This window comes from Bufo bufo, chromosome 9 (assembly GCF_905171765.1).
Source record: "Bufo bufo chromosome 9, aBufBuf1.1, whole genome shotgun sequence".
In the NCBI taxonomy this organism is placed as follows: Eukaryota; Metazoa; Chordata; class Amphibia; order Anura; family Bufonidae; genus Bufo; species Bufo bufo.
The window spans coordinates 176,722,836-176,744,685 of record NC_053397.1 but is presented as its reverse complement, the minus strand read 5'-3'; the positions used below and the strand labels follow the sequence as shown (position 1 = coordinate 176,744,685).

General features: G+C 42.9%; 1 protein-coding gene across 6 annotated transcripts in view; it reads left to right on the top strand.

The window, feature by feature from the left end:
- Positions 1 to 21,850, top strand: part of TSEN2 (tRNA splicing endonuclease subunit 2) — a 37,379-nt gene that overhangs the window by 8,729 nt on the left and 6,800 nt on the right. For all 6 annotated transcript variants that reach the window (XM_040407373.1, XM_040407371.1, XM_040407374.1 and 3 more), the window contains exons 3-10: positions 1,838 to 1,919; positions 2,188 to 2,224; positions 12,420 to 12,876; positions 14,387 to 14,464; positions 15,064 to 15,114; positions 16,197 to 16,335; positions 17,671 to 17,707; positions 19,614 to 19,725. In XM_040407373.1, the coding sequence (XP_040263307.1) occupies positions 1,838 to 1,919; positions 2,188 to 2,224; positions 12,420 to 12,876; positions 14,387 to 14,464; positions 15,064 to 15,114; positions 16,197 to 16,335; positions 17,671 to 17,707; positions 19,614 to 19,725 (993 nt within the window). The remainder of the gene's footprint in view (positions 1 to 1,837; positions 1,920 to 2,187; positions 2,225 to 12,419; positions 12,877 to 14,386; positions 14,465 to 15,063; positions 15,115 to 16,196; positions 16,336 to 17,670; positions 17,708 to 19,613; positions 19,726 to 21,850) is intronic.

Here is a 21,850-nt window from a genome sequence, read left to right as displayed (position 1 = left end):
TGCTCCTTAGTTTGAGACGAAGAAGAGAACAAGTTCCATCTTTTTGCGGAACTGAACATGGACCCATTAAAGTCAGTGGGTCTGCAAAAAAGACAGATGCAACACAAACGTCATCCATATTTTGTGGATCTGCGTTTTGCAGACCGCAGAATATATATGGTCATGTGAATGAGCCCTTAGATGTATATTGGTTTCAACAGGACTGGCAGACTATCTAATGGCAGCGACTCTTGTTCAGAACACATACATGCTCGGCAGAGCCATCTCGTTTGACCAGCAGGTATCTCGTGCATGGCCAGCCTAACACTGGACACCAGACTACAGGCTGCTGTAAAATTGCAGCCTGGAGTCTGACAATATTATGTACAGTATGAGAATTTGTAATTCCTACCACAAATACCATGTAGAGCGATGAACAAAATAAAGGAAACCTGTCAGGAGGATAAGTGCCCTTAGGCTACTTTCACACTTGCGTTGTTAATTCTGATATTGAGATCCGACAGAGGATCTTAATACGGAATTAAACGGATCCGTTTTGATTTGCACATCAGGATGCATCCGTTCCGTTAGGATCCATCACTAAGTACATTGAAAGTCAATGGGTGACAGATCAAGCTCTTAAAAAAAACGGATCCGTCACCATTGACTTACATTGTTTTCAGTACCAAATCCTTTTTCTTTTTTCTTTTTATGACTGGACACAAAACCACAGCTTGCAGCTATTTTGTGTCCGGTCAAAAAACTTAATTCTGCAGGAACGGAAGACATCCTGATGCGTCCTTAATGGATCTCTTTCCATTCAGAATGCATGAGGACTGAACGGAAACGTTTTTTTTTCTGGTATTGAGATCCCCTGCCGGATCTCAATACCAGAAAACAACAACGCAAGTGTGAAAGTAGCCTTACTTTGGTATTTATAAGGTTTCCTAATTACACCCACGACATTGGGTGCACCCTATGTTAGTCCCAGTGGAGATCACATGATACCTACTGGCCAAAAGCAGGACGGTTCTAGCAAGTCTCTTATGTGATACTTTAGGGCTGTTGTAATGCTGTGCTTCCTTTCATCTTCCGGAATGGCAGTTTGGAGGGGCCGTTTATGGGGCACAGTTGCACTCTTCAGGTCATGCAATAACTAGAAGTTATGTGAAATTTTAATTATTCCATATGGAAACAAGTACAAAATCTTGCAACTACTCCACTTGCCAGTTTTTTCCGCAAAAAGGAATACTAGTGTGCACATTACAACTACGAATGCCCAGAATTCACATGACTTTAATTATGGTGTAGTCACAGCCTAAGGCCTCTTGCACACGACTGTATGGCTTTTTCACTATTTTGCTGTCTGCAAAAAACACGGATGATGTCTGTGTGCATTCCGTTTTTTGCGGAACGGAACAGCTGGCCCCCTGATAGAAAAGTACTATCCTTGTCCATTATGCGGACAATAACAGGACATGTTCTATCTTTGAATGGAAATACGGAAGACATACGGAGTACCTTTCGTTTTTTTGGGCAGATCCATTGAGATGAATGGTTCTGTATACGGTCCGTATACGGAACGCAAAAAACGGAACGTAAACAGAAAAAAAAAAGTTTGTGTGCAAGAGGGCTAAGGGCTCATGCACACGACCGTGATCGGCTGGGGAGACATGGTCCATGTGTCGGCCGCATCTACCTGGCTCCCCAGACATTCACTTCATGTGTGATCACGAGGCTATTGCAGAGTGCTCAAACAATCAGTCTTCAGCCCTTGGATACAGCCATAAAAGAAGCCCTTCAGGAAATGGTCCAGAATATTTTAGAATGAACTATAGATTGTTCTTTTCATTTCCAGGGATATTTTGGGAAGGGGATTTTGTCACGCAGTCGACCAGATTACAACATTGCAGAGGAGCAGTTGAGAGTGCGCTGGAAAGGTAAGGTGGATATTTTTAGTGAATATAAGAGGCATATTATATACATTAGCAAAGGTAGTGCTGTGATGGCCCCTATAGAAATGTTTTCTGTCTGTTCTGTCCTGTGTAGTAGAGACAGAACAGACAATGACATGTATATAACATCATCTTATCGAGCTCTGCAGGAATTGCTGGTCTTTGCAGAGATTGTCATTTTGTGTCGCCCAAATCCACAATCGGTAATTCTCAATATGGGCAAAATACCCAAACTGTTTTTTCTCTTCTACAGATTGTAAAACGAAATTTCCAGTCATTTCTTCCATCAAGTAAGTGTATACTGGTGATTATTTTATCACTTTGTATTATATTAAAAGTATTGTATTTTTCGATCTGTAAGGCACACTGGACCATAAGACGCAACTAAGACTTAGAGGAAGAAAAAATATTTTTTATCAGGCCCCCAGATCAGACCACCGATAATTCATCAGACCCTCAAATCCTTATCAGACCTCAAATCAGACCTCCTATTAGAAACCCATTCCGTATTAGACCTCAGATCAGACCTTCATTGCTTATTAGACCTCAGACCCCCATCATACCTGAGATCATACCTCCATTTCTAATTAGACCTCAGATCAGACATAAAATAAAAAATTAAATAAATTACAAGGGTATTCCCATCTCAGACAATGGGGTTATATCTCTAAGATATGCCCCCATTGTCTGATAGGTGCACTCGTAAGCACAGCCGAAAACAAAGCTGGCAAAGTGGTGGGCAGCAGTGCCAGGTCGGGCCACCACCAAGCGTTCCTATTGGCCTGCTGAAAATAGACGAGCGGTGCACTCTGCTATTTTTGGAATCCCCATAGAAATAAATAGGAGCACCTCTATCATTCACTTCTATGGGGCGGTGCTCCCTCGTTCACTTCACCGGCTGGGTTTACGAGACAGGTGCAGGTCCCAGAGGGACAATGGGGAGATATCCTTAAAACCACTTTAACTTACTTCTCCAGCTTTGGACTGCGCTGCCACTTTGCTGATCCAGCATATCTTCCTGCACTCACCGCTTCCTGGTCTTTTCCAGGCACATCACTGCACTGTGATCTGATGGTGCACAGCGTCAGGTCATACTGCGTGCACTACGTCCTGTTGCTTTCCGCAGTCAGGACATTGCGGTGTCCGGAGAAGACCAGGGGGCGGTGAGCACAATCAGAGCTAGAAGCGCTGTATTCACAACTCCCTGGTCCTACTGTGTACTAGTGAGCGCTCCATAAGACGCACAGCCATTTCCCCCCAACTTTTTAGGAGAAAAAAAGTGCGTCTTATGGAGCAAGAATTACAATCTGTAAGGGCCAAGTTCATCCCGCGACAAAGTGCTGATTGGTGATGTAACAAGTCAATCAGCAGTGGTATAAATGAACCTTTCATACAGGCCAATGCAAACTGCAATGGGGAAGAACGGGCAGATGTGCTACCATCCAGCGAGCAATTGTACGCAATCTGATCAGTGACAGATGAGCTTGTTTGTTGGCTGATTGGCCTTGTTTACACTGTTGGTGAATGTGCATTTTCCATATCATCACCATGACGGCCACAAGGAGATTGACCCCTGACCTCTGTAGGGGCAGGAACAGAGAAAGGTTAAAACACTCCCACCATGGGGGTGGAGGATGTTCAAAAAACTCACTCCATTCAGGAGGAGATGTTTGTGGGACTAAGGACAAAAAGAAACAGAATGTTCCAGATTAACGAAAACATTCGAGTCAAGACTATTTGATGAGATCCCCGAAATAGATGTACAGGTAGCCAAGGTTATTAAAAAAAACATCTTTACCTTTTGAAGACGCATACCAATTGAGGGACTCCGTGGAGAGGAAAGCAGACAGCTTACTACGTAAACCCTGGGAGGCATCCATGTTTAATCTTAAATCTAACATTGCTGCAACCTCGGTCGCGACGTCTATGTATCTTAGGCTAAATTAGTTAGAGTCCCATTTGAGGGATAAGACCCCCAGGGAGGAAATAATAAATTCCATCCCTCTTTTAAAATCAGCAACGGCCTTTTTAGCGGATGCGTCTGCTGAGTCCATTAGATTCTCGGCCAAGGATGCAGGTGTTTCTAATGTGGTACGCCATGCCCTTCAGATCAAATTGTGGTCAGGGGACAAGACTTCAAAAATGAAGTTATGTTCTATCCCCTTTTCAGGTGAATATGTCTTCAGTCCAGTCTTAGACAAGATCCTGGAAAAGGCGTCAGATAAAAAGAAGGGGTTTCCGGAGGATAGACCTTATAGGAGGAAATTTCCATTTTCGTTCCTTTCAGGGCCGAGAGAGATCCTACAGACGGAAAGGGAAGTCAGGCCGCTGGAGTTACTCCAAAAGGGGGTAAGGGGAAAGGGTTTCTCCTCAATTCCTTAGAGTAAACCCACCGATAAACAATGACGCCAGAGTGGTGGGAAGGCTAAAGAAATTTCTATCTTCCTAGAAGAAGGTAACATCAAATCCCTGGGCCCAGGAGGTAGTCAGAGGGCCCAGGAGGTATCAAATCTGGGGTCAGTGAATGAAAGCTCAGTGCAGCATTTGGCAAGGGATAAAAGATCTCATAGATTTAGGGGTTGTAATTCAGGTCTCAGTTTCAGAACAGGGCCAGGGATTCTATCCCGGTCTCTTTCTGGTGAAAAAGAAAGAAAGGTCATTCCGTATGATTATAAATCTGAAATTCCTCAACCAGTACATTTCCTACAGGAAGCTCAGGATGGAGTCCCTGGGATCCCTAATTCCCCTAATAAAAAGGAATGCAGATATGTGTACAGTGGACTTAAAAGATGCGTATTATCACATCCCGATCCATCACAACTCTCAAAAATTCTTGAGATTCACCATAAAAGACCAGCAAGGCAACACTCATCATTTTCAGTTTACAGCTCTTCCGTTTGGGATTTCCTCGGCTCCCAGAATATTTACCAAGCTGGTGGTCGAGATGGTAGCATTCCTGAGACAAAAAGAACTAAACTTGATCCCTTACCTAGACGACTTCCTTCTAGTAGGAGATACAGTAGACAAAATACTGATCTGGACACTTTTTTTATCCACTCTAACAGAACTGGGCTATATTGTCAATCCGCAGAAATCATGTCTACAGCCATCGACCAGAGTACGGTTCCTGGGAGTCATCCTGGACTCGCAGTCACAGACCACTCTACTGCCCACAGACAGGATTTCTCTAAAGAGAAAGTCAAAACCTTCTAGAGGAAGACGATCTGCTCTATAAGATAAGCTATGAGTTTGCTGGGAACTCTGACAGCCTGCATTCCCTCATTAATGTGGAGTCAACTACATTCCCATCCCATGCAGTCCTGGATTCTGGACATCTGGGACAAGCAACAGAGGTCGCTAGATTGCAAGGTTCATTCCAGCCTATGTAAAAACCTCCTTAAGCTGGTGGATGGTCGACAACAATTTCTCACAGGGAGTGGCCTGGGGGAAGTCTCTGTATGTTCAGATCAACACGGATGCGAGTCAGTCAGGCTGGGGAGCAAACATTGGGGATTAGTATTACCAAGGTTCCTGGGCCCCTTCGGTAAGCAGCCAATTCTCAAACTTCAGAGAGCTCAGCGCTGTATTGGAAGCCTTAAAGATTGCGAAAGAGGCTCTTCTGGATCACCACCTCAGGATCTTGTCAGACAACACAATAACAGTGGCTTACCTCTCACATCAGGGAGGAACAAAATTAAAGAAGCTTCTAGACCTTTCAAACAGAATATTTTACTGGGCCGAAAGGAATGTGAGGTCTATCTCGGCAACTTATCTCAAAAGGACACTCAATCAGGTGGCGGACTATCTAAGCCGACACACAATAGACCAAACAGAATGGTCCCTAAATCCGGAAATCTTCAGAATGATAGTCGACAGATGGGGGACACCAGACATAGATTTGTTTGTGTCAAAAGACAACAAAAAAGTGAACAGATTCTGTTCCCTGGATCCCAGGGGCAATCCTTGGATGATAGACTCATTCGCTACGACATGGGTCTGGAAGCTCTGTTATGCGTTTCCTCCAATACCGATTATTCCAAGAGTAATTCAGAAAATTCTACAAGAGAATTCAACTGTCATCCTGATAACCCCCTTTCGGCCAAAGAGGAGTTGGTTCTCCTCCCTCAAAAAACTTTCAATCTCCATCCCATGGACTCTTCCACTCAGGAAAGACTTTCTACATCAGGGGCCCATCCTTCATCCCCATCCAGAGTTTTTAAGACTGACAGCTTGAATCCTGAGGTCGAAATACTAAAGTGTCAAGGACTTTCAGACAAGGTCATAGCCACTCTCAGGTCCACTAGGAAGAAGGTGACATCTGCCATATACCAAAAAATTTGGCGGAGATTTTGCTTTTGGTCAGGGGAATCTTCTCCAAAAATTCAACAAATCTTAGATTTCCTTCAACAGTGTCTATAACTGGATCTTAGGCCATCTACTCTAAAATAATAGGTGTCGGCACTCAGCTGTTTCTTCGATGTTGACTTAGCAAATCACAAATGGATCAGAAGATTCATCAGAGCAGCATCAAGATTGAGGCCCACTTTGAAATCACGAGTCCCTTCCTGGAACCTTAACACTGTTTTAAATGGCTTAACTATGAGTCAGTTTAAACTTCTGGAAGACTGTCCGCTCAAATTCCTATCTTTCAAGACCGCATTTCTGATTACGATCACGTCCGCAAGAAGGCTGGGTGAAATACAGGGAACCCTATCTTAGAATCCTGGAAGATAGTACTCAGACTAGACCCAGGGTTCCTGCCTAAGGTGGTATCTGACTTCCACAGGGATCAAGAGATCATTCTCTAGTCTTTTTGTAATAACCCAAAAAATAGCAGGGAAAGTTCCTTTCACAATTTAGACGTTAGACGTACGGTTCTGAAATACTTGGAGGTCACTAAGGAATTCAGGAAGTTCGATATTCTTTTTGTTCTATTCTCAGGGAAAAACAGGGTAGAGTTTGTCTAGATCTTCCATTGCCAGGTGGATTAAGTGCACAATTTCCCATTGTTATACCACTCAGGGGTTCTCTTGTCCAGCCAACTTTAAAGCGCATTCAACTAGAGCTATGTCCTCTTTTCATGCTGAGAAAGCAGGTGCCTCCATGGAAGACATTTGTAGGGCGGCGAGCTGGTCTAGTGTACATACTTTTATTAAGCATAACCGCTTAGATTTCTCTAATTCTTCCGAACTGTCCTTTGGACGTAAAGTCCTTCAGGCAGTAGCCCCCCCCTTGATGTTCTGATTTTGGATATCTCCTTGTGGCCGTCATGGTGATGATATGGAAAATCGGAATTAGACACACCGATAATTCGGTTTCCATGAGATCACCATGACGGCCCGTTATTCCCTCCCCAATTATTATTATTTGCTTAATTTCATTGAGGGTATGAATTAATACCTTCTAATTTATATAATAGTTTCTTGGATTTATCTCCACCTCTCACTCTTGTAATTTTGGAAAGAACTGGTGTATGGTGGAGGGGGGGGGGGGTGTTTAAACTTTCTCTGTTCCTGCCCCTACAATCTACTTGTGGCCGTCATGGTGATCTCATGGAAACCGATTTACCGGTAAGTCTAATTCCGATTTTTTTTTGCAAATCTGACATGTGTCCTTTTATGTGGTAATAGCTTTGGAACACTTTTATTTATCCAAGCCATTCTGAGATTTTTTTCTCGTGACACATTGTACTTCATGACAGTCATAAATTTGATAGAAAATTTAGACTAGAACCTTCAGAATCACAGGTGCATATCCATGAAGCAAACATAATTACAAAAAACAAAATGGCTGCACACCGTTATATATACAAACAATAGAGCTAAGAAATGGGGGTCGTTCTAGATAAGTGGTACAATACCGACTATAAATGAGTAATGGAAGCTCTTAGCGCACATATGTGTCGGGCCCATCTACCAGGCGTCAAGGTGGCTTCCGCAGATGGGTCCCTATCACAAAATATACTGCCTCACTTTGGACTTACTTAAGCCTACAATATTCAGGGCAGTGTAGGAACCAGCTACAAACGTACTCTGCTCAGAAGTCCCAGATAGATGGGCGTGTTCAGTCTAAAAGAGGTGCTACCCTCAATATATTGCAAGAAAATTTAGACTAGAACCTTCAGAATCACAGGTGCATATCCATGAAGCAAACATAATTACAAAAAACAAAATGGCTGCACACCGTTATACAAACAATAGAGCTAAGAAATGGGGGTCATTCTAGATAAAAGTGGTACAATACCGACTATAAATGAGTATCTGCGGAAGCCACCTTGGCGCCTGGTAGATGGGCCCGACACGTATGTGCGCTAAGAGCTTCCATTACTCATTTATAGTCGGTATTGTACCACTTTTATCTAGAATGACCCCCATTTCTTAGCTCTATTGTTTGTATATATAACGGTGTGCAGCCATTTTGTTTTTTGTAGTCATAAATTTGAGTCGTTATATTTCCCCTTTTATCTATGAAAAAATCCCAAATTTACCAAACATTTTTGAAAAATTCTCAATTTTCAAAATTTCTATTTCTCTGCTTTTAAAACAGAAAGTGATACCTCATAAAATATTTATTACTTAACATTCCCATATGTCTACTTTATGTTGCCATCATTTTGTAAATGTCATTTTATTTTTTTAGGATGTTAGAAGGCTTAGAATTTTAGAAGCAATTCTTAAAATTTTTAAGAAAATTTCAAAAACCCACTTTTTAAGGACAAGTTCAGTTTAGAAGTCACTTTGTGGGGCTTACATAATAGAAACCCCCATAAATAACCCCATTGTAGAAACTACACCCCTCAAGTTACTCAAAACTGATTTTACAAACTTTAGGTGTACCACAAGAATTAAAGGAAAATGGAGAAGAAATTTCTAAATTTCACATTTTTGGCACATTTTCCATTTTAATCAATTTTTTCCTTTTAGCACATCGAAAACACAGCCAAACAAAACTCAATATTTATGACCCTGATTCTGCAGTTTACAGAACCCCCCCCCCCCCCCTTCCTTATGTGGTTGTAAACTGATGTAAGGGCACACGTCAGGGCGCAGAAGAAAAGGTTTTTGGAAGGCAGATTTTGCTAGACTGGTTTTTAGATTTTAGACACCATGTCCCATTTGAAGACCCCCTGATGCACCCCTACAGTAGAAACTCCCAAAAGTGACCCCATTTTGGAAACTACGCGATAAGCTGACAGTTTTATGGGTACTATTTTGGGGTAAATATGATTTTTAGTCGCTCTATATTACGTTTTTTTGTTTTGGCACAGTTTTTATTTTTTGTTTTTTACAAAGTTCATCTGACAGGTTAGATCATGTGCTATTTTTATAGAGCAGGTTGTTACGGATGTGGTGATATCAAATCTGTCTACTTTGTTTCAGTTTTACTTAATAAAGCAATATTTTCTTTTAATTATTGTTTTTGTCTCCATTTTCTGAACTCCATATGTTTTTATTTTTCTACCGATCGTCTTGTGCAGGGACTCGTTTTTTGCAGGAAGAGTTGACATTTTTACTGGTACCATTTTGGGGTACATATGATTTTTTTGATCATTCAATATTACAGTTTATGGGGCGGGGTGACCAAAAAATTTGTTGTTTTGGAACAGTTTTTATTTATTTATTTTTACAGTGTTCACCTGAGGGGTGAGGTCATGTAATATTTTTCTAGAGCAGGTCGTTATGGACGAGGGAATACCTAATATGTATACTTAATCTTATTTATTAAAGTTTTACAATAATAGCATTTTTGAAACAAAAAAAATAATGTTTTAGTGTCTCCATAGTCTGAGAGCCACAGCTTTTTTTATTTTTGGGCTGATTGTCTTAGGTAGGGGCTCATTTTTTGCGGGATGAGGTGACCGTTTGATTGGTACTATTTTGGGGGGCATACGCCTTTTGATCATTTGGTGTTGCACCTTATGTGATGTTAGTGTCACGAGGGTGTCAAGAACCACGCCTGACTCCGTTATACCCGGGGTCAGGAAGTCGCAGCGGTTGGCTGCACACTCTATGTAAGATAGGGCTGTTTCCTTATGGTAGCTTTCTGGGTTTGCTTTGCAAACCCTTTTGGCTCACTCAGGGATCCGTAGCCCTTTCTCCTCAGCTGTTCCTTGTCCAGCACTCCCAAACCTCCTTATATTCCCCTCTCACACTTCTCTGGTTGCCAGATATAGAGCTTCTATCTATTCTGACCCTCTGGAGCTGTGTTACTGCGTTCTCTGGTAGTTGGTCCAGAACGCTACCCTCCGGATCCCTGTTGGACCTTTGTGGTCTATTGTGGTCGCCCACCTGGGTGTATGTGTTTGTCTGTTTTGTCTGTCCTCTCCCTAGTGTTTCCCTCTTAGTGACAGTGGTGCGGACTAGCGATCCCACCGGCCCGTTCACTATCTAGGGCTCATTTTAGGGAAAGCCAGGGTTTAGGCACGTGATCGCCGCACGGGTGAGGAACCCGTCTAGGGACGTCAGGGCAGTCGGGTGCCAGCCGCAAGGTGAGTTAGGGGTCACCACCTTTCCCTCTCCCTTGGGCAGGGCTTTCCCTTTTTCCTCCCTGTGCGTGACACCGGTCATTACAGTTAGGTGACAAAAAATTGCTTTTTTGGCACTGTTTTTATTTGTATTTTTTTTTACGGTGTTCACCTGAAGGGTTAGGTCATGTGATATTTTTAGAGAGAAGGTTGTTACGGACACAATGATATCAAATATGTCTACTTTGTTTGTTTCAGTTTTACATAATAGATATGTAAAAAATATATATATATATATATGTTTTTGTGTCTCCATTTTCTGAACGCCATATTTTTTTATTTTTCTGCCGATCGTCTTGTGCAGGGACTTGTTTTTTGCAGGAAGAGTTGATGTTTTTATTGGTACCATTTTTGGGTACATATGATTTTTTTGATCATTCAATATTACACTTTATGGGGCAAGGTGACCAAAAAATTGGTTGTTTTGGCACAGTTTTTATTTTGATTTTTTTTTACAGTGTTCACCTGAGGGGTTAGGTCATGTGATATTTTTATAGAGCAGGTTGTTACGGATGCGGCGATACCTAATATGTCAACTTTTTTTTATTTATTTCACTTTAATACAATAATACCATTTTTGAAACAAAAAAAGATGTTTTAGTGTCTACATAATCTGAGAGCTATATTTTTTTTATTTTTTTGACCGATTGTCTTAGGTAGGGTCTAATTTTTTGCGGGATGAGGTGACGGTTTTAATGGTATCATTTTGGGAGGTATACACCTTTTTGATCGCTTGGTGTTTTTTTGTGATGTAAGGTGACAAAAATGGCTTTTTTGACACAGTTTTTATTATTATTTTTTTTTTAATGTGTTTCTCGGACGGGGTGGATCATCTGATATATTTATAGAGCCGGTCGTTACGGACGCGGCGAAACCTAATATGTGGTTTTTTTTCTCCTATTTTTTATTATGAAAATCAGGGAAAAGGGGCGTTTTTTCTTTTTTTACTTGAAACTTTATTTATTTTATTAAAAACACTTTTTTGGGGCTTTTTTTTTTAAACTTTATTTCTGTCCCACTTTGGGACTTCAACTTTTGGGGGTCTGATCCCCTCTGCAATGCATTACAATACATCTGTATTGTAATGAATTGCCTGTTAGTGTATTACACTGAGTCATACACTAACAGGTTGCCTAGGTCAGGAGACCCAGCCTGAGGCTGGATCTCCTGGGCACCCGTAGAAGGCAGGTCCAGGTGCCGTGCAAGGCATTGGGCAGCCTGTGCATGGCATCGGGTTGCCTTGTTACCCATCGGGTACCCGCCACAGCAGCTTACGCGTTTCTGTGCGTGTCCATGGATTAAAGGGTAACTAAACTAAGTCACTTCTGCTTTCATTGGCTCTGCTCAACTTTTGGATCCCATATACTTTCTATGCATCTGTGTACTCTGCACCCTCCAAAAGACAAGCAGAGCCGATGATAGCGGAAGGGGCAAAGTGCCCTGAGCAGTGCTTCTGCCTCGTTATTTTAGCAGAGGTTTAGTTACCCTTTAACAACAGCTGATAGGTCATAATTTATGTGCATATTTCAGATAACATTGGGTGCAGTGCTTCTGTAACAATTACGGAGCCCATGGCACTACTACGTGTGTCCCCATGTGCATCGGCCTAATGTATAGAATGTGACGCCATCGGCTGCATCAGGTCGGACCGTCAGCCAGGCGCAGTAAGAACATTACTCTGATTTCTACTAGATGCTGACCAATCACAGAGGGAATGGGTCACAGTACGGCTATAGCCCCCCGATGTTCTAGGGATCTGTAGGCAGCTAGACGAAAACCAGAGAGGTTTCAAACACTACAACAGGAGGATGATTATGGCCAATAGTCGGGAATCATTTCTTTCATCCAACAGTTAGCTCCTGCTTATGGCCAGGTTTAGATGCCTCGTTTGTGTATAATTCTTGATGTATCTGCCGTTGTGTTTCATATGTAACTAATTTGGAAAATGCTATATTTTATAGGTATCAGCATCATGTAGAATGGGCCAAAGAACTTTTAAAAGGACAGAATATGGACTCAAAGTCTATTAATAATATACTTGGAGAATATACTAGTCCTATAAATCTGCCAGATGAGACTGAAACGTTGGAGGGTTCCGCAGAGGAGCTACAGCCGGAGGCTTCCACTAAAGAAGACATAGTTCGGGAAGGACATCCTGATTATGACCCTCTATCAAAATATGGGTCGGAGGACCTTGACACCAATCGCCCATGTACTCCGCTAGACAAAGACGTTCTGGAAAAGATGCACTGCCATAGGCATGATGACTTTATCATACATTGTGGGTGCAAGCCCGGAAAACTGACTGTTCACACTGGAACTGGAGGAACGAGTGTTAGGGAAGATATGGGGCATGAGTATGTCATGGTAGAAGAGGACACTACAGCGGAGGCTGAAGACATGGAGGAAGAAAGAGGTGTAAGGAAACTCTCAAGTGCTTAATTAGGAGGTGGACATACACATTAGATGACTGTTGTATGAACCTGGTGATTTCAGCAGGACCGGGCAACCGTGTAATGTGTATGGCGGGTGTCCCAACACAGTGCCAGTATCTTCTAATGGCCTCAGCATGTTCACGTGCATGTGTAGGGAGGACAGGAGGAATAGCTATCTCAAGGGGGTTGTGTTATCTTGGATTTTTATGGCATATTGCTAGGACATTTCATCAATATCAGATATGTGTGACTTTAACCTCTGAACAGGCCCCTCTTAAACAGGCCCCCAAAAGTGAAGGAGAGCACACTGCGTGTGGATGATTTGCTCCCCATTAATTTTTTGTGGGTGTTCCAAAAAAAGCGAGGACACTCAGCTACTTTTGGCAGTCCCAGAGAAAGGAATAGAGAGTGCACCGCGCAAGTGCGACCACCGCTCTGTTCAGTTCTGTGTGACGGCTGGAAATAGCCAAGCCAGATATTTTTCTGAACTCCCATAGAAATGAATAGAGGGTGGCCGCACATGTGCAGCTGGTCTTTGCTCACTTTAGCGGTCCCGTAATGGAGATAGGTGTGGCTCCCAGAGGGGCACCCACACCTATCTGACATTTGTGGCATATCCTAGCAATTCGTCACCAGTGTGATGAGATAACTTCTTTAAGTCTGTGTTCAAGCTGAATTGTGTACATCAGGGATGCTCAACATGTTGCCCCTACAGCTGTTACAAAACTACAAACCCCAGCATGCCCTAATAGCTGTAGGCTGTCTAGGTATTCTGGGAATTGTAGTTTTGCAACAGCTGGAGGTTCAAAGGTTGAGCATCCTTGGTGTACACTTTTATAGTGGACCTGATATTATACACTGTTGAATCTTGTCTGTTTTATGCCTCATTCACATGTCAGTGATTTCCATCAGTGATTGTGAGCCAAAACCAGGCGTGAAGCCTCCACAGACATAAGGTATAAGGGAAAGATCTGCACCTGTTCTGTGTTTAGTGCCGCACCTGGTTTTGGCTCAAAATCACTGATAGAAATCACTGACGTGTGAATGGGGCTTTACTCATGAGAACACACCTCACGTAAGACCAGCTGGTTGAAAGTGGCATGTCTTATTGGTAATTCTTGTATTATTATATAAATCAGTCCCCCCAAAAAATCTGTCTTAGATACAGTACAAAGTAGGCAGAGGAAGGTGATGCAGCCGCAGTAGTACAGCCTCAGACTGTCTTCATTTTGGTGGTTATTCATTGCAAAGCTAAGGATTTCTGTGACCTGTGACCATACCTGGATTTTCACAGCCACATTTCCGTGTTAGCTGGACATACAGATTTCTACATCAATATCAAATGCAGGATTTCTGTTATATATACACTGGTGTGACTGTCATTCTGTCTTCCTCTTTGGCAAGTAGAGTCTTACAGATTAATTATGTGAAGTAAATAACATTGATGGTCCACACTTTAGTCTTTTTAGCTAATGATTTGCTTCTATTCCTAGGAGGTGAAGAAATTAAAGTTGGTTTGTCGCCGGAATCCATTCAGAATTTTTGAGTACTTACAACTCAGCCATGAAGAAGTACGTTTTTTCATCTGTAATGTTTCATATGGATGAGGGTATGTAACTGAGCTGTTAGCAAGCTCTGCCTCTAATGCCTCCAGATGTAAGGTAGCCATCCTATAAATCAATGGTCGTCCTTTTAAACAGGCCTTGACTTAGATAAAAAACAAGCCAGCATCTCATCTACAGACAGCTGTTTCAGGGTGATTGCCCCTCATTAGTGCAGACCAGAGAGAACTGGCTTAACTCCCCGAATCCTGACCTAGGCCTGTCACCCAGTTAAGCCAGTACTCTCTGCTCGGCACCGATGAGGCGCAATCGCCTCTAAACAGCCGTCTGCAGATGAGATGTTGGATTATTTATTTTCCAAGTCATATCTCAAGGCCTATTTAAAAGGTCAAACATTGATTTATAGGATAGCTACCTTACATCTGGTGGCATCAGAGGCTGAGCTTGCTAAGAGCTCATTTACATTCCCTCTTCCAAGTATTCCAGAGGAGCATTGCCTGGCCTATAAGACTCCTTAGGTGCTGTCCATAAGGAGATATTGTATTCACCAAAATATGGAATATAATACATATTTTGAATACTTAGCCCTAACATATTTGTCTTCTTAGGCCTTCTTCTTGGTATATGCCTTGGGGTGTCTGTCCATAACCTATAGAAAGGTAAGATGTATTGATATGGTTTATCCAGTAGAGACCCTTCAAGCCATTTGTTAGGCATAACACTGTGTGCTGTACAGAGGGTCTCCACTTAAATTCTGTTTAAAATGGCAGTAACATAGGACATAGACACAGAAAGTTCTGTGACTCCCAATGAAGTGGCTGTATACACCACAGTATATACTGTAAGAGGTCTGTAGTCACCAGCATCCACATTTGGTATTATCAGGGAAAGCTTCTGAATAGTGGGTATAGTAAGTGGTTGTCCAGATAAAGGACTATTTCTTCCCTACAAAAAAGTTGAAATGTAGCAGAATTCACGAAAATGTAGTTTGCTATAGTTTATAGTTTTTTTAATTTTTTATATTGTATTAAAGGTTTTTTTCGAGAATACCTACATTTTATCTAGTGCAGCCTGCCTCCACTGTTGAAAGATTCATAATTACCTGCTCCCCGCAGCTCTAGTACGGCATGCTGGCCCCCGCATGTCCATCGAGTCGGTGGCTTCTTTACTTCTTACCTGCCATGGTCCTGGACCTGCACAGATACAGTCAATGACTGGGTTCAAGGGGTGACATGTCCACAAGAGACATGCCACCGTTCAAGCCAGTCATTGGCTGCAGTGGAGCATCAGTTAAAACATAGGTATTACCAGATAACCTCTTTAAAGCTGAAAATGATATGTATGTCAGTCCCTACAGGGTATGATTATCTACTATTTATTTGTCTCTCATCTGCTCCTAAGCAGCTTTTTAGCTCCGCTCCATTAGGACAGAGCTGTGATCTGTGACTACAGTTTAGCTACAGTGCCTACAGGGAGTCAGAGGTAGTCTGAGACACACCTCCTCTCTCAGCATTGGTTGAGACTATTGCTGCCTCCTCTGATTGGCTGCTGTGTATAAAAACAAGTTTATGACAGGAGGTCAGCAGAATGATTATGAAGTACACATCCTAAACTGCTGAAAAGGGTGATCAGGTAACTGCCACAGATCTACTGAAGCTGTACAGCATATACCTGCATATATTGTCTAGAAATCATATATCTGAACCAATTATTTCATCTACTATGACTTATTTTTCCCTAGGAACCTTTAACGATTTTAAAATTGTGGGAAGTGTTTAGTGCGGCACAAGAAAACTTCCAGACGTGTTATATGGCCTATCACCATTTCCGGAGCAAGGGCTGGGTGCCCAAAGTGGGACTGAAGTATGGAACAGACCTGTGTAAGTCAGTATATCTATCACACACAGTCTTTAACCTCTTCAGGACACATGACGTACCGGTACGGCATGTTGTCCTGGTACTTAAGGACACATGACGTACCGGTACGTCATGTGTATTTCCGATCACCACCAGGGTGGCGGGCGGTGATCAGAACAAGGTGCCTGCTCAAATCCTTGAGCAAGCACCTTGGCTAAATGCGCGGGGGGGTCCCGTGACCCCCTCCGTGTCGGCGATCACCGCAAACCGCAGGTCAATTCAGACCTGCGGTTTGCGGCTTTTACCTGCGGTTGCGGCGGGCGGTGCCACCGGGTCCCCGTGCGGCTGTAGGGGGGACCCGATGGCTTGGAAGGCAGCGCGATGCCTAAGGAAGGCATCGCACTGCCTTACTGTGACGAGCCTGTGAGATCCAGCCCCCTGGATCTCACAGGCCGGAAGCTGTATGAGTAACACTCACTGTATTACTCATACAGCCAATGAATTCCAATACAGAAGTATTGGAATGCATTGTAAGGGGATTAGGCCCCCAAAAGTTCAAGTCCCAAAGTGGGACAAAAAATGAAGTGAAAAAATAAAGTTTCACCCCCGCAAAAATGAAAAGTTTCAAGTAAAAATAAACAAAAACTTAATTTTCTCCAAATAAAGTTAAAGAAAATTGGTAAAAAATAGGGGGGAAAATAAAGTATACATATTAGGTATCGCCGCGTCCGGTATCGCTGCATTTTTGGGTGGTTTCTATTATGTAAGCCTCGCAAAGTGACTTCAGACCTGGACTGGTCCCTAAAAATAGTTTTTTTGAAAATTTCTGAAAAATTTCAAGATTTGCTTCTAAACTTCTAAGCCTTGTAACATCCCCCCAAAAAAAATATATAATTCCCAAAATGATCCAAACATGAAGTAGACATATGGGGAATGTAAAGTAATAACTATTTTTGGAGGTATTACTATGTATTATAGAAGTAGAGAAATTGAAACTTGGAAATTTTAGCAGTGTCATGGAGTACAATATGTGACGAAAAAAACAATCTCAGAATGGCCTGGATAAGTCAAAGCGTTTTAAAGTTATCACCACTTAAAGTGACACTGGTCAGATTTGCAAAAAATGGACTGGTCCTTAAGGTGAAATAAGGCTGTGTCCCAAAGGGGTTAAAGGGGGTGTCCGACTCCTTAGAAAAGGAGCCCCAAGGCTGTAAAATGACCCAAAAAAAAAAGAGTACTCACCTCTTCAATTCCCTGCCATTAGAGGGCTGACACGTCCTCAGTCCCCATCAGTCAGTTTACCATCAGTCGGCTAAGACTTATGTTCTATATATCAGATTTTTTTATTTGTTTTTCAGTGCTGTATCGTAAAGGGCCACCCTTCTACCATGCAAGGTTGGTACCTGTCCTTGAATGATATCCTTATGTAATGTAATATTTCTATTATGTAACTTAAAGGGGCATTCTGGTTTTATTCAGCTAGATCTTAAAGCGGTTTTCCAGGGGAAAAATATTGACGATGTATCCTCAAGAGATGTTATCAATATCAGATCAATTGGGGGGGGGGGTCCTACTCTTGGCACCCCTACTGATCCACAGCTTGAAACCGTTTTGCGCCGCTGCCTCTTCCTAGGCTAGTGACATCCCGTTAATTGGTCAGATGTCCAATGTGCAGATCAGTCCCATTTAATTTAATGGGTCTGGTCTGTAGTACCAAGCACAGCCACTATACAGCGTTCTGCTTGTATGCTGCGAGGATGTCACAGTGCTTGTCTGAGCTAATCATGGGGGTGCCAGGAGTTGGACTACCACCAATCCGATAATGACGACCTACTCTGAGGATAGGTCATCAATATTGTACTCCCGGAAAACCCCTTTAATCTTTGTATAACTCCTGCCCACAAATAGAGGTACTGTTACATCCTAATAGTGATATTCTAACCACAGTAGGGCATAATAGTACATCCAGTGGGTAGCGGGTGCAGGAGCTGTGTCCATGCAGCAGTGGGTGTTAACTGTAATACACTCTTAAGAAAAAATGTGGGGGGTTCAGTCAGCACAACCCTGTATGCAGGTGCACATCGCTATGGATCCGATGAAAGCTGTCACGGCACCGGACGGGGTTAAAAGCAGAGTGTGCCTGGCGTGCATGCTGTACCCGCGCTCCCTGGACTTTGTGTGGCTATCATGGCCCATAACAGGTAGGTACTAGTGTTAGGGACCACTCATAGAGGCGACCTTGACGTAGTGAGTGGCTTATTACGCTTTGGCCAAAATGTACACCAATGCCTCATCCAGCATCCAGCATGGAGGCAGGGCAGAGTGCTGGTTGCAGAGTGCTGGTTGCAGAGTGCTATTGCATTTGTAATACACTCTTGACATCCTGACTGTTTAAAGGGGTTCTCCGGAAATGATTTAAAATGGCCTCCAGCAACCTGTGCTAGAATGTGAACAGGACTAGTTGTCTCCGCTTGCAGAGCTGCCTAAGGTTACGTGGCAATTTTGCCTATGATATGCTATCCTCCCCATTATGTAGTATACGCAAATGCCAGGGCATAATGTGTAATGAGGCCTCGCCCTCTCGCCCTCCTCTAGGCAGCTCTGCGAGTGTAGGCAACCAGTTCTTCTCACATTCTAGGACAGGTGGCTGGCGTCCATTTGAAATCATTCCTGGAGAATCCCTTTAGCCTCTTAGATGCCGCTGTCAATAGCAACCTCAGCAACTACGGAATTTTATAGAGTGAACAGGGCTGGCAGCTCTTCAATGCTGATGAGATGCCATGGCAGCTGGGGCCTAGTAAAGGCCTCCAGATCTGACACTCATGGAAAGCTGTTAGGCCATGTCTAGTCACATTAAGTTCATTAAAGTTTAATTAAAATCCTGACCCCAAAAAATAAAAAATAACTAAAAATCTTTTATTTTTCTATAAAAAAAATAGTAATATAATAAATAGCTTTATGGTAACAAAAAATAAATAAAAATATATGGGGAAAATAAGTATGTGATACGCTGGCGATTTTGCAAGTTTTCCCACCTACAAAGAATAGAGAGGTCTGTAATTTTTATCGTAGGTAAACTTTAACTGTGAGAGACAGAATCTTAAAAAAAAAAAATCCAGAAAATCACAAAAACGGCGCAGAGCTAGTACTAAAGATATATTAGTAAGTTTATTAAAATCCTGTTTACACTACATTGGATAATATTTCCCTATCAGCAGCCAACCCCTTTAATTTAGCTTTTTTTTTTTTATAAATTGGGACAAAGTGGTTGATAATAATCCTCGTTCTCATTTTCTTACAGCTACTCAGTGATTGTAGACCTTGTTGATGAAAACTTTGAAGGACCTCCTCTGCGGCATCTAACGTGGAGGTCCTTATCTGGCCTCAACAGGACAACTATGAATGTTTCTAAGGTAAAAACGAACATCCTGGTACATACATTAGAAACACTGGCAGGAAATAGGATTTTTTGTGCTTACCTGTAAAATCCTTTTCTCGCTGAGTTCATTGGGGGACACAGAAGACCATGGGTATAGCTTCTGCCACTAGGAGGTGACACTAAGCAAAAAAGTGTTCGCTCCTCCTCTCAGCTATACCCCTCCTGCAGACACTGAGCTAATCAGTTTGTATGAAAGCAGTAGGAGAAGCCAACAGAAAATTAGAAAAAGGAAAAAAGGCAGAAATGGGTCAGAATCAAGAACCGGAGGGACCCATCAAGGAGAATCAGCAATGCACTTACGGGGTGGGAGCTGTGTCCCCCTATGAACTCAGTGAGAAAAGGATTTTACAGGTAAGCACAAAAAAATCCTATTTTCTCATTTGTATCATTGGGGGACACAGAAGACCATAGGACATTAAAGAGCAGTACCATGGGGAGGGAACAATTCCAGAACGAATCCAAGGCCGGTCATAAGGCCCCGCACAGAAATGCGGGGAAGGATGCACCAGGAACCCTTAAAAAGGGGCAGGAATCCTGGGTCCGGGTGCTATACTCTAAACCCGAAGCATGTATCAGGGCGAATGGAGGGGTGTCCCCCAAGTTCAGTCTGGGCCGGGGTACTAGACGGGTGCCCGTTGTCGCCTCTGCTATTTTCAGTTGCGATTGAGCCATTAGCCGCAGCAATTCGTAAATCAATGGACATCCGGGGGTTCCAATATGGGACAGTTAATAATAAAGTGGCGATGTATGCAGATGACACCCTGCTTTTTCTGGGAGATACTGGTCCATCGTTGGAAGCGGCTATGAAAATCATTGATTGCTTCGGGGATCTGTCGGGTCTGACTATTAACTGGAGTAAGTCGGCGATTATGCTGCTCGACGGGCAAGTGCAATCACAGACAGTCCGAGACAAAAATATTCCATGTGTAGCGACCTTTAAGTATTTGGGTATCCATATATCTCCGAGAATCCGAGACTTTGGGCGCCTTAACTTTGACCCGTTGGTTATCAAATTTCTTAATAAGACTAAGGCATGGTGTAAACTATATCTGTCGGTGGCGGGAAGAGCTAATCTCATTAAAATGGTGTTGATGCCCCAGCTACTCTATGTTCTACATAACTCCCCGGTCTGGCTGTCAAAATCCAAATTTGTTCCTATCAATGCTACTTTCAGGGAGCTCATATGGCGGAAGGGGCAACCGAGAATTAAGCTTGAAACTTTGCAATATCCTAAAACAGAAGGGGGCCTTGCAGTGCCAAACCCCTGGGTGTACTTCCTGGCTGCACAATGCCAACATTTTAAGGGGTGGATGGAACTGGAGTCGAGTGGACTGGATTAATACACATAGTTTGGTGCCCTTTTTGTTATTAGTCCTATGGATAATATGTCTCTATGTCATCCTTGTATGTATTGTGGAAAAACGTGTATTTACACTGTAAAATGTTTAATAAAAATGATCTGATTTAAAAAAAAAAAAAAGGGGCAGGAAGAGCCTTTCCCAGGAAGGCCAGCCAGAGAGCGGCTGAATACACAGAGGCTCCGGCTGGGCAGAAGAAAGAACAGTACAGGGGACAGAAGCCACGGCCTAGGAGACTTTGGAAGAAGTGGAAAGTACACAGAATATCCACATATGGACAAGAATGAAAACAAGTTAGTCGCCAGAACAAACGGAGCAACTGCAGAATATACCGGAGAGAGAAAACAGAGCCTGGGCCCAGGAGACTTCTAAGGAAGTGAAAACCAAGGATCAGCACCCCAGGAAAAAACCACCCTAGAGAGATTAACAGTCACGACATGGCATGAGAAGAAAACAAACTGAAAATGGTGTCTGGATACCAAGGACCCGAGAACCGCAGACTTGACAAATCTTGCCCCCCCTCCCCCCCATGGGGGAAAAAGTAGGGCTGCCAGAAGAGAAGAACACTCTAGCAGGACCATGATGAACAAGTCAGGGCTAGAGAATCTGGATGGGGAGTGGAACCGACCCAAAACCCTCAATTGGGGAGTAACCTGGTAGGAAAAGAGTGTCCTCCGGGAACAAAAAAACGTCCCCTTCAGACCTACGGCCAAGGGGTTTGCCTCATAAGGATGTTCCTTC